Source organism: Rattus norvegicus, chromosome 8 (genome assembly GCF_021556685.1).
Source record: "Rattus norvegicus strain SHRSP/BbbUtx chromosome 8, alternate assembly SHRSP_T2T, whole genome shotgun sequence".
In the NCBI taxonomy this organism is placed as follows: domain Eukaryota; kingdom Metazoa; phylum Chordata; class Mammalia; order Rodentia; family Muridae; genus Rattus; species Rattus norvegicus.
Window position 1 is genome coordinate 117,302,314 of NC_141541.1, and position 12,467 is coordinate 117,314,780.

Below are 12,467 nucleotides of genomic sequence, written 5' to 3' on the forward strand. Positions count from 1 at the left end.
ATGATTCACCCAGAATGACCTTTGTAGGAATCTGAGCTCTCCTCCCTCCAAAATAGCCAGTTATTTTTAGCCCCTTTCATGGGGGATTTGGACCAGGTTCCCATTTCTTTCTGAAATATGGCCTCTCACCTTGTGATTGGAGCCTGAAGTTGGAGCACAGGACCTGGCCAAGAAAAGCCACTTTCCTGGTCTAGGAAGTCATATGAGGGTTTCCTTGATGTCCAGAGCCGTCAGGACATTAATGTGGCCCTGCCCATTTGTCAAACCAAACCTAGGAGTTGCCTCAGCAGTTCCTGCCTTACCCACCCATACTCTGACCCTTACTGGTCTTTTCTCACTTGGATCTGACCAGAAGCTTGACTGTACCCTGAGGGCCCTTCTGAGATAACTGGGTTGAGCTTCCAGAACTGGAAGGGATCCTGAATGCTCCATTTCCAGTCTAGACAGCCAGAAGTGAAAGGGAGGCCTTAAGAAGCCACTAGCAGGGGTTGGGGATTTAGCTCAGTGGTAGAGCACTTGCCTAGGAAGCGCAAGGCCCTGGGTTCGGTCCCCAGCTCCGAAAAAAAGAACCAAAAAAAAAAAAAAACAAAACAAAAAACAAAAAACAAAAAGAAGCCACTAGCAGAGGCAAATATCTTTAATCTCTTCTTTAATCCCAGCACTCACTAGGCAGAGGCGGGTGGATCTCTGTAGACCCGCTCCAGGACCGCCTAAATGGAGAAAACTTGTCTGGAAAAAAAAAAAAAAATGGAGGTGGGGTGGGGTTGGCCTTGAGGACCGCTGTGCCAGGGACTCAGATGGAAAATCTGACTGTGATACTCATAGCTTGGTGGTACAGACCCTACAGACCTAGATCTCCCACAGCTGAGGTTCGGGTCCCTGGTTACACACCTAGGCATCCAGATCATTCAAGAATTTCTCCTTTACATAAAGTGGGGGAACTTCTACAAAGCAATTAGGTCCAGCCATTTAGGGGCACAGAGGCCAAGGGTAGCACTGGCCTTTCGCTCCAGTCCTCTAGGCCCGGCAGAACGCTCCCAGCTCCAAGTAGAAGGTTAACAAGCTGCAACTAACTGGAATTGCCAGCAAGGACAGAAGCTAGGCCGACGAGGAGGAAAGGGTTAAATTTTTATTCTCCCGGCTCGCCCCGCCCGAAGAGTGTGACTTAGGTTCCACTCCCAGAATTCTGATTGGCCTGATCATGCACATCCTAGCGGTGGCGCTTGACGCCGGCCTCCTCCTTGGCCTGGCGCCACCTCCTACCCGGTAGTGGCCTCCTGGGGGAGCTGTCTGAAAAAGCCGCACACGAGCTACCCTCTGAGGGTCATGGGACTGCCTGATGGGTCCGGTGAGTTGCAGGGCGCCGTCCGAATTCCTCGTGTCCGCGAAGCGCTGGTAGTTCTGTGACTCCCGGCCTGGGTCAATTCAGGAAGGGAACCGGAATTTCCCGGCTGCAGAGCCTTGGTTTAGCACCTTGCCGATTTTCCGCAGGAGGTTATCCATCAATAACGAGGGATGGGGGCGGGATCCGGCGCGACCCCAGCTCTTGAGGGTTGTACTGAACGTCCCTGGAGTGCTAATAAGGGTGCTGCGGGGAAGTTGCTGCCTGCCAAGGAGCCCTGGCACGGGAGGTGTGCCAGCTGGGCGCGTTGGGACTGGGAGAGAAACCGCTGCAAGACGGGCTCTAGCCGGGCTGTGGACCAACAGCGGCCTCAGTCGGCGGGGGTTATGTGCGCTCCTGTCGCTGCCCGCCCTTGTGCCCTCCCAAAGGGAGGTGCCAAGCATCAAGGCTCCGCCTCCCCAGGCGCTTGCTGCCTGGTAAGGGGAGGGAGCCCTTTAAGAAGACTTGACAGATCTTGAAGGAGGGGAGAGGGGCCTCTGAGAGCTCCTGGAGTCGGCCAGTGCAGAGAATCACTGAAGATCTTCCTTGCGTCTGCATTGCTCCCTCCTCCAATTGGATACCCAGGTTAGAGGGTCTTCCAAGGTGAGTTCCTACCCCTCTGGTGGGATTCTCTCCTCTGGTTATGTAGCCTCTCCTAGATCAGAACTCACAGGTGAAATCTTCCCCAAAAGGCTATCCCTCTCCTTCAAACTTGCGCCCCCCCCCCCCCAAGTATATCCATAGAGGAGAGCTACACTCCATATGGAGTCTCCCCCAGATCAGAGGTTTTCCTGAGAGAACGCTCCAAATCCTGTCCTCTGGTAAATAAAGTCTTTCTCCCACTTCTGAGAGAAGTGCCTCCCGCCCAGGTCAGAACTTGCCTGCCCAGCCAAGGCTTTCAAGGCAGAGTTCCCTCTAGGTTGGATGTTCCCAGGTGAAGTTTCCCTACTTCAAGTGGGAGCCTGTCTCTGGAGGTGAGAGCTTGGACCCTAGAGTCTTGGTGGGTCCTGAAGCTGGAGGGCAGTATTGCTTACAGACCTCAGGTTTGCTAGGTCTTATCTCTCAGCCAGCAAGGTTGGGCTCCTGGTAGAAAAGCTGGAAACAGGACTGGACGGCTCAGGGAAGGAAGGAATTGGCTCAAGGAAGGAAGCCAAGGGGCTGAGAGGTAGGGGCTAGGAGTCACAATCAGTCCGGACCTGGACCCAGACCTAGACTTGGACTTGAAGTGGTACTCAGGGTTGGGCAGCCACACCTGAGCTGGATGAGTAGGTCAAGCTCATCCCTCTTTCCCTTCCGGAGAGACTTTGGCCCAGAAAGAGTCTTCCAGCAGCCAAGGTTCAGATACTGCCTTTGTCTGGGTGTGAGCACGGGGCCCTCAGAAACCAGCAGGGTTGGATCTACCCTTGATCTTTGAGCCCAGAAAACTCAGGTAGGTGGCTCTGTGATCCCAGATAGAAGTGCAGGAAAGGTCAGACCAGGAGAAATCTATTGTATGTCTGTGGTCTCAACTCTCTAGACCACGGGACACAGCAGACGCAGGCTCTCCTGTCTGCAACCCAAGAAATGGAGCTGGAAAGGAGAGACTACCATGTGGAAAGGCCATTGCTGAACCAAGAGCAGCTAGAGGATCTGGGGCACTGGGGTCCAGTGTCGAAGACCCACCCGTGGCGAACTTGGTTTCGGTAATGATGAGGGTAGAGGTTCTGGGGGTCCTGGCGGGGCCCACACAGTCCTCCCGGTAACACACTCTTCTCCGTCCCAGATGCTCCCGTGCTCGGGCCAAATCTCTTCTGATCCAGCATGTTCCGGTCTTGGGCTGGTTACCCCGATATCCTGTGCGTGAGTGGCTCTTGGGTGACCTGTTATCCGGCCTGAGTGTGGCCATCATGCAGCTTCCACAGGGTGAGCTACCCTCCATCTGCCTGCAAGCTTTGTGGTCTGTGACTGCCCAGCCAGGAGCCGTGACCTCTGAGCCCAGGGCTTGGATTCCCCTACCTTTTTTGAGACCCTATTCTCCAAGTCTGCATTGCTACCATTTTGTTTTGTTGTGTTTTTTATTTTAATCTCTAGGCTTGGCCTATGCCCTCCTGGCGGGATTGCCTCCTATGTTTGGCCTGTACAGTTCTTTCTACCCTGTCTTCGTCTACTTCCTGTTTGGTACCTCTAGACACATCTCTGTGGGTAAGTGGAGTCAGGCCACCCTTTCATAGAGGGAGAGGCAGGCTGGGCAGGACAGGGCAGGACAGGGCAGCTTGGGGAAGAGATTAGTACAGGAGTAAGTAAGTGATCATTGAGTGAATGACCCCAACCAGTATTAGGAAACGGTAGGGACTCGTAGGTCCCACATATCTCAAAGCCCTGGCTTCAAGGTGAATGATATGGAGCTTGAAAGTTCTTAGAGGCCTGTCTAGCCTGCCCATAATCCAGACTTTCCCTGTCCTGCCCCTGAAGGGACCTTTGCTGTCATGTCTGTGATGGTGGGCGGCGTGACAGAATCTCTGACAGCAGATGAGGCCTTCGTGCAAAGCTTGAACACCACAGTCGATGGTGCCCGTGTGCAGGTGGCCTACACGCTCAGCTTCCTGGTTGGCCTTTTCCAGGTACGAAGCCGCCATCCTCCCCTTAGTGTCTGACTCATACTGTGACCCCCCCTCTGATCCCACCTGCCCTCGGCTGTGCCTATGACTTCCACCACCCTGACTTTCCCTGGCCACCCGACAGGTGGGGCTGGGCCTGGTACACTTCGGTTTTGTGGTCACCTACCTGTCAGAGCCTTTGGTCCGCAGCTATACCACGGCTGCCTCTGTGCAAGTCCTCGTCTCCCAGCTCAAGTATGTGTTTGGCATCAAACTCAACAGTCACTCTGGGCCACTGTCCGTTATCTATGTGAGTGAGGGTGGAGGCAAGGGTGGGTCACATGCTGTGCCCTGTGGCCTTGAACTCTGGCTATAACAGAACCACTTCTCCTCAGACAGTGCTGGAGGTCTGTGCCCAGCTGCCTAAGACTGTGCCTGGCACCGTGGTCACAGCAATCGTGGCAGGAGTGGTGTTGGTGCTGGTTAAACTGCTGAATGAAAAACTGCGCCGACGTCTGCCCTTGCCCATTCCTGGGGAACTACTCACGGTTCGGATGCCAAGGGATGGGTGGATGGGGAAGGGACGTGTGAGGGTAGACCTGGCCAGTATACCGCCTCAAGGTATTTGAGGGCCACTCAAGGGTGTTGGGGGGAAACTGGAAGAGAAAGCCCTCTGTTGGCTTTTCAAAACATTTGACTGTTTATCCCCTTCCCTAAACAGTAATGTTTCTCACCCTATTTACACATTCCCACTCCTCAGAAGATGTTCCCTTCCCCCAGATGGTTCATCCCCTTCCCTTATGCTGCCAACACCTTCCTCCCCTAACTCTGCTCTGTCCCCACAGCTAATTGGGGCCACCGCTATTTCCTACGGTGTGAAGCTGAATGACAGATTCAAGGTGGATGTGGTGGGCAACATCACCACAGGGTAAGCTCGGGTCCTGTCAGGGAGGTGGGGTAGCTAGACCCAGGACCATCCATCCCCTGACCTCCCAGGTGTTCCTCTCAGGCTGATACCCCCAGTGGCACCCAAGACGGAGCTGTTTGCAACGCTTGTGGGAAACGCCTTCGCCATTGCCGTGGTGGGCTTCGCCATTGCCATCTCACTGGGGAAGATCTTTGCCCTGAGGCATGGCTACCGTGTGGACAGCAACCAGGTCTGTGCTGAGGGTCTTGAGCTCGCAGATATACGTGGTCCTGGGTTATGGGAGAGAGGTAGACTAATGGTAAGGCTGGGCTCTCCCACTCGAGGTGGGAGAACAGGATGTTGGGCCAGATATGGGAGGCCATCGCCTCGGAATGGGGGTTGGGAGTATGTCAGCCTAGGCATCCCTAGCAAGCCTTCTCACACAGCTCCCCCCACAGGAGCTGGTAGCCCTTGGCCTCAGTAACCTCATCGGAGGCTTCTTCCAGTGCTTTCCTGTGAGCTGCTCCATGTCTCGGAGCTTGGTACAGGAGAGCACGGGAGGCAACACGCAGGTAGGCCTCAGGGGTAAGTGTGCGCGTGTGGTTGTATGTACATCTGGACATGTATGCTGTTCTGCCAGGGTGGTCCCACCCCGGGCTCACCTTCACACACACACACACACACACACACACACACACACACACACACACACACACACACACTGACACCCGCTCAACCCTACCCTGCAGATTGCTGGAGCCGTATCTTCCCTCTTTATACTCCTAATTATTGTCAAACTTGGGGAACTCTTCCGAGACCTGCCCAAGGTGAGTCTCCACCCCTGCCAGCCAGGCTTCAGGGCTTTGGCTAGGCCAGGCCCGGATTAGTCAGTCTATTCCCACTTAAGGGGCTCCGAGAGACAAGGCTGAGCTCTTGGGGATAAAATCGGGAACTAGAGGTCAAAGGTTAGAACTTTCTAATCAGCGCCAAGGAGATAAGGATGGTGTGGCGGTGGTTGGTTGTAGGCTGGGCTCTGCCCAAGTAAGTGCTTAGCCAGTCTGGATGGGTCACACCTGGGTAGTGGAGGCTCTCAGCCTCTAGGACCCTCTCAGCAGCCTTGATGATGTTCTTCCTGCCCAGGCCGTCCTGGCAGCTGTTATCATTGTGAACCTCAAGGGTATGATGAAGCAGTTCTCTGACATCTGCTCTCTCTGGAAGGCAAATCGAGTGGACCTGGTGAGAAGCTTAGGAACCCAGGACTGGGCTTGGACCCTTTAGTGCCAGTGTGCCCTTTGACCCCTACCCTCTTCCTATCAGCTAATCTGGCTGGTGACCTTTGTGGCCACGATCCTGCTGAACCTGGACATCGGCCTGGCAGTCTCCATAGTCTTCTCCTTGCTGCTCGTGGTGATCCGAATGCAGCTGTGAGTCAACCATTTTTGGTACCCCCCAATTCCAGCTTGGTGAGGGAGTAAGTGTCAGCCTGGCTCTTCACGTCTACAGCTCTCCTTACCCCTCTGGGGACACCCCAGGTTCCTCACTGTCTTTTCTTTGTCTCTTTGGTTTTTTTTCCCCACCCCTAACTCTCCCCTCAGGCCCCATTACTCCGTCCTGGGGCAGGTGCCAGATACGGATATTTATAGAGACGTGGCAGAATACTCAGGGGTGAGTGGCAGGGGCTAAATGGGGGTGGGGTGGGGCAGACAGGACAAATGGGCCCTTTTTGATTCCCTTCCACATGGGTGAGAACACCGGGCGAGGGACGGGGAAAATGGCCCAGTGGGTAAACTGTTTGCTGAATAAACACGAGGACCCGAGTTTGGATCCTCAGCACGTCTATGAAATGTCAGGCATGGCAGCACGGGTGTCTGCCACCCCAGTGCTCAGGGGCAATGACAAGGAGATCCTTGGGGCCCGCCAAGCAGCTAGTGTAACCAATTGGTAAGTTCCAGGTTCAGTAAGAAACCCTATTTCAAAAGTAGGAGAGCCATGGATGAAGACACCCAATGTCACCTACTGGCTTTCACATGCTAGGTGCACACTACACACACACACACACACACTCCACTCCACGGGTGGACAGAGAATATATGAGTGTATAAGCACTTTACCTTTGGATCTTGGAATTTGAAGACAAGAGTTTGGGTCTGTGACCCTATTCAGGGCCTGAGTGGATAGGATCCATCATGAAGCCAAAAGCGCAAACCCTACCCTGGGTCAAGAGAATGGAGGAGCAGGGAGGGGCACAGGATGTAAGGGAGCTTTTTCTTGGTCTGCTCAGTGGGAATGCAAAGTTCCCAGTTGCCAGTTTATATTCTAAAAAGTCTTGCATAATGTTGTGGGAACAATGGTTGCGTAAGGGTCTAGAAGAGAATAAACTTTCACCGCGGCTGAGCCTTGGAGGTCGAACTGCAGAATAATGGATAGAATAAAGAGTAGAGGTGTCTAGGAGCGGGAGAAGACATGAGGGAGCAGCCCAGCTGCATGTGGCTGGGAGGTGGCCTATGCGGTACAGGCCCAGATGCCCAAGAAAGCCCTGGGATGTGACTGGGAAGGGGTGCGTGAACTTAGAGCGCTCCCTGTGTCTGCATGCTGAAAGCAGCGTGGGGCAGGGGTAGAAGACTCAGGAACTGGGCAGGGTGGGGGCAGGGACACGACCATGAATGGGACTGGGCCAAACCACAGAACTTGGTGAAAGACAGAAAGTCAGGAAGGACAGGACTTTCGTAATGGGGAGAAAGAAGGATGCAGCTAGGCTTATGGTCCAGGCTCCTGGAAGGGTATCGGCCACAGGCTGGGGCAGAGGTGGGGTAGCTTCCTAAGAGAGGAAAGCAGAGTGAATAAGATACAGCAGTGAGAGAGCGGAAACTCAGCCACCCCAACTCCACCTCATCTCCAGGCCAAGGAGGTCCCGGGTGTGAAAGTCTTCCGTTCCTCAGCCACCATGTACTTCGCCAACGCTGAGCTCTACAGTGATTCGCTGAAAAAGAAGGTGAGGCTGGGGCCCCCTGCTTGGTCCGTGTGGGGGGGGGGCTCTGAATCTCCTCATCCACCCCGAGTACCACCCTCCACCTCTGACTTGTATCCCCAGTGTGGCGTGGACGTTGACCGCCTCATCACCCAGAAAAAGAAACGAATCAAGAAGCAGGAGATGAAGATAAAGCGAATGAACAAAGCCAAGAAGTCCCAGAAACAGGTGTGGTCCCTCCTGGCCCAGCCCTGCCGTGCTCCCAGCCCTGCCGTGCTCCTAGCCCGCTGTGCTCCCAGCCTTGCTGTGCTCCCAGCCCTGCCGTGCTCCTAGCCCTGCTGTGCTCCCAGCCCTGCCGTGCTCCCAGCCCTGCCGTGCTCCCAGCCCGCTGTGCTCCCAGCCCTCTGTGCTCCCAGCCCTGCCGTGCTCCCAGCCCTCTGTGCTCCCAGCCCTGCCGTGCTCCCAGCCCTGCCGTGCTCCCAGCCCTGCTGTGCTCCCAGCCCTGCTGTGCTCCCAGCCCTGCCGTGCTCCCAGCCCTCTGTGCTCCCAGCCCTGCCGTGCTCCCAGCCCTGCTGTGCTCCCAGTCCTGCTGTGCTCCCAGTCCTGCTGTGCTCCCAGCCCGCTGTGCTCCAAGCCCTGCTGTGCTCCAAGCCCTGCTGTGCTCCCAGCCCAACTGTGCTCCCAGCCCTTCTGTGCTCACAGGCCTTCTGTGCTCCCAGTCCTGCTGTGCTCCCAGCCCTGCTGTGCTCCCAGCCCTGCTGTGCTCCCAGCCCTGGCCCCCTGCCATCCCCTCATCCTTTGTCCTTGTCCCACTTTCTTACTCCTGTCGCTTCTTGTCACTACTCTCAGTCCTTCAGCACTCCAGGGACCCTGTGTCAGTCCTTGGAAGGACAGACAGGGCAAGCTCTAGAGATGTTATGTTCCTACTTCCAGTATTAGTCCCATCGTGAAGCAGAATCATGTCCCTTTCATTGTTAGAACTTCTCAGGCCTGCATCCTAGGTCCCAATGTGTCTCCTTGCCCAAAACCAGAGGCAATATCAGGCTTGCCTGGCATGGTTGTCATAGGACACTTAGGATAGCTTTGTCACCATCCCTTGTCCCTCCTAGGCTGCTTCTTCCAAGATCTCCTCAGTTTCTGTCAACGTCAACACCAACTTTGAAGACATCAAAAGCAATGATGTTGAGGGCTCTGAGGCCAAGGTGAGGCTAGAAGTGGGGGTGGGGACCAGCTGAGAACTGTAGAGATATGGGTGCCCACATTTGTTGCATGAGCAAAGCCAAGACCTGCCAGTGTGGGTTAGAAGGTGGATGGGAGGGATGGGGATAGCGTTCATGCCACAGGGAGACCTCCGTGATACTGAGTTTTCCTCTGGCCTTGTCTGCAGTCTCAGAAAACTGACCTAGATGTGACAAGACCCCACAGCCTATGCTCATGGATAGAAGAAAGGTCTTGGGAACATTGGGCAAACTAGGGGTCAAGAGGGATGCCAAGTTTAACCAAAGATTCAGACAGGTCAGGGTGTAAGGCACATGGATGTCTGTGGCCATTCTCTGGCCCCTAGCCACTCTGCCGTTTGTCTAAGGATGAGGCATGATCTCCCAGCATCATCTGTCCCTTCTTGTACCTTTATTAAGCTTTGGTCCAGGAAGTGACAACGGTTTGTGCATGTCGGGATATCCTTCCTGTGTTCCCCGCATGCCTCTCCTATCACTCCATGGCTGTGTCCTCATGTGTCCCACGCATGCCTCCACATATCTAACTGCATATTAACATGCACGTTTCTGTCCGACTCCGTGTGTCCCCGTATACTATGTGCATGCCTTTGCTTTAACATTGATGACCCTTTAGCATATCTGGATACCCTGCAGGTGCACCAAGGGGAGGAGTTGGAGGATGTAGTCGCCAGCAATCAAGAAGATGCCAAGCCCCCAATCATGACCTCACTGAAGGCCCTGGGCCTGCCTCAGCCAGACTTCCATAGCCTCATCCTAGACTTGAGCACTGTCTCCTTTGTGGACACTGTGTGCATCAAGAGCCTGAAAAACGTAAGGGGCCGTGGGCAGGCTGGGGCCCCTGAAGCCTTCAAACTCATCCCATCACTTGCCTCTCACCTTCTGCCTACCCCACCCCGAAGCAAACCAAGCCCTCTGTGCTACCCCACTAAATCTTGCCCAATTGCTGCCCCTTTTTCTTTCTGTAGATTTTCCGTGACTTCCGGGAGATCGAAGTGGAAGTATATATCGCAGCCTGTTACAGTGAGTTGAATGGAGGCAGCAGTATCAATCCAGGCAGAGGGTGGGGCTCCGGGCAGAGGGTGGGGCTCCGGGCAGAGGGTGGGGCTCCGGGCAGAGGGTGGGGCTCCGGGCAGAGGGTGGGGCTCCGGGCAGAGGGTGGGGCTCCGGGCAGAGGGTGGGGCTCCGGGCAGAGGGTGGGGCTCCGGGCAGAGGGTGGGGCTCCGGGCAGAGGGTGGGGCTCCGGGCAGAGGGTGGGGCTCTTCTGGTTAAGAGGGTCTATCAAACAGCATAAGGAAAAGAATCTTTTTCTGAAACAAGAGGTCAGAGATGTCTCAGGAGACAGGAGTCAAGAAGTAGAGCTAGGGAGATGGCTCAGTGGATAAGAAGGCTTGCAGCTCATATAGGAATTCAAATCCCTGGCTCCCATGTAAAATGAACCAGACATACCTATAATGCTAGCCTTTGTTGAGTCTCCGCTCAACAAGAGCTACTTGAGCTATTTGGTCAGCCAATAGAGCGTCGGGGTTAATTAGAAACCTTGTCTCAAGGGAATAAGTTTGCAAGTGATAACAACAGGACATCTGAAAATACCGCTGTGTCTGTGTCTTCTGGGTACAAGTAACACATACACACACACACCACACACACACACACACACACACACACACACACACACACACACACACACATGTATGAGAGACACAGGAATGACTGGGTTTCAGGAAATAGCAAAGACTTCTAGGCAGGCCTGGGCCCTGGTCTCCTGGTGGTACTGTGTGTCAGGGCCTGCTCCCTGTCCACAGGTCCTGTGGTCACCCAGCTTGAAGCTGGACACTTCTTTGATGAGTCTATCACTAAGCAGCACGTCTTTGCCTCTGTTCATGACGCCGTGACCTTTGCCCTCCACCACCGGAAGTCTGGCCCTAAGAGCCCTGTTTTGGTAAGCTGCCTCTGCCGCACTGAGCGGTTTTTGTTAATCTGTTGCTTGTCCCCAACCTGACCCCAACTCCAGGAGGTTCTGGCCACGTTGAACCGATTGCTCTTCCCTTCCTGCCTGGAAGAAAGTTGTTTGAGTGGGGAGGTGTGCTATTCAGGAGTTCATATATGTCCTCCAGAAACTGACTGGAACCTCCTCCCCTACCCACACAGGCCACCAAACTCTGACTTTGCTGCAGGAGACTGCCTACCTCTGGAGGTTGTGACAGGTCACCCTCATGAACCCCCCTGCCTCTGAGCCACCTCCAGGTGCCACCTGGGACTCCATTCCATGTACCTGCACATACAACTCATGGGTGGATGCCCTGGGACTCCAAGTTCAGTGCTATAGGCCTGGGGCAGGGTATTACAGTCAGGCTGGCCTTGGCTGGAAAAAGCTGATGTGGGTTTACAGTTTTGGGAATAAATGTGTCAATCCAACTTCAGGCTCTGCTGTGGCATGGTTGGGGTGTGGCTGGGGTGTAAGATTTGGGGAGGTCAGGGACAGGCAGAGTGCCGAGTTGGGCGGGCAGTGGTGGGACCCAGGCTGGGTTAGGATTTTACAAGCCCACAGTTTTCTTTGATTTCACACAGACAGCCTTTTGGCTCTACCTGGAAAAACAAATGGAGTCCAAACTGCAGATCAGGGTTGAGCCATTCTCAGGGATAACCTGATTAAGAGGCAAGGCAGGATCGGTGTTTCTGAGGGATGTAGAGTGAACCCCTAAGCCCCCAGCTAAAGAATAGAGCCATCCACATGGTCTGCTGCTGGATTTGAAAGTCAGCGTTAGGGACTGCTTACTCATGGCATCAGAGCACTGTCAGTCTAGAGGCGAACGACTTCGGGCATTGGTCCTATAGGCCGCTGACCCTGTAATGGGAGGGGTAGGGCAGGAAAGAGTTGCCTGGTGAGTTACACATATGGCTACAGGAGTTCAGTACCCACATCTCCTGCCCAGAGCACATGAATTTCACTATTCATCGGTTATGCTCTGGGCATCAATGGTAGTCACTGGGCAAGTTCCCAACAATAGACAGAGGCTCCCTGCCCTCCAAATCACCCAGGCACCCTTGCCTGGGCCTATTTATCATGGCTTTTGCCCGTGCCTGGCACCAAAGTGTTTACAAGCCACCTGTGCTCCTGCCAAAACTCAGCCGAGGAAGGCAGAGCTTTTTGTCCGTCTGTTCTGTCATGCTCCATTTTGGCACTGGGTCTGGGTGCTTGGTAAATATCGTTTGAATGAAGACTTAGAGCCAGAGACAGACCTCAAACAAGAACTTGTCAGGTTGGCCTTGGATGGGTGCTAGGAGGAAGCTAGTGTGTTTTTATAGTTTGAGAATAGAGATGAATATGTAGGTAGCCAGAAATGCTGTAAAGAAAATAACTAACGTAGGGTCATGCCAGAGAAAATGACTTTCCCAT

At 54.3% G+C, this 12,467-nt stretch overlaps 1 protein-coding gene and 1 long non-coding RNA gene across 14 annotated transcripts; one reads left to right on the plus strand and one right to left on the minus strand.

Annotated features, from left to right (window-relative positions):
- Positions 1-619: 619 nt before the first annotated feature.
- Positions 620-1,702, minus strand: LOC148004354 (uncharacterized). Its single transcript, XR_015627394.1, has 2 exons — positions 1,264-1,702; positions 620-729 (listed from the first exon to the last, which is right to left on the minus strand). It is a non-coding gene; the product is annotated as an uncharacterized LOC148004354 (long non-coding RNA).
- Positions 1,269-11,485, plus strand: Slc26a6 (solute carrier family 26 member 6). 13 transcript variants are annotated; one of them, XR_015626521.1, is made up of 22 exons: positions 1,269-1,348; positions 2,898-3,063; positions 3,144-3,283; positions 3,452-3,562; positions 3,833-3,981; positions 4,103-4,267; positions 4,353-4,505; positions 4,803-4,885; positions 4,967-5,114; positions 5,323-5,436; positions 5,614-5,691; positions 6,005-6,100; positions 6,182-6,288; positions 6,460-6,529; positions 7,764-7,856; positions 7,956-8,060; positions 8,942-9,034; positions 9,220-9,347; positions 9,704-9,880; positions 10,036-10,090; positions 10,873-11,009; positions 11,219-11,485. XR_015626521.1 is itself a non-coding variant. In XM_087561442.1 (22 exons), exons 3-22 carry the CDS (start codon positions 2,945-2,947, stop codon positions 11,231-11,233), a joined length of 2,208 nt encoding a protein of 735 aa, XP_087417568.1. In that variant the 5' UTR covers positions 1,269-1,984; positions 2,683-2,810; positions 2,898-2,944; the 3' UTR covers positions 11,234-11,485. The 13 variants fall into 13 exon arrangements, 7 of the variants coding, with proteins under 7 accessions (XP_087417568.1, XP_087417567.1, XP_087417571.1 ...); XM_087561442.1 differs by lacking the exon at positions 9,220-9,347 and adding an exon at positions 2,683-2,810 and having other exon boundaries at positions 1,269-1,984; XR_015626522.1 differs by lacking the exon at positions 1,269-1,348 and adding an exon at positions 1,839-1,984.
- The last annotated feature ends 982 nt before the right edge of the window (positions 11,486-12,467 follow it).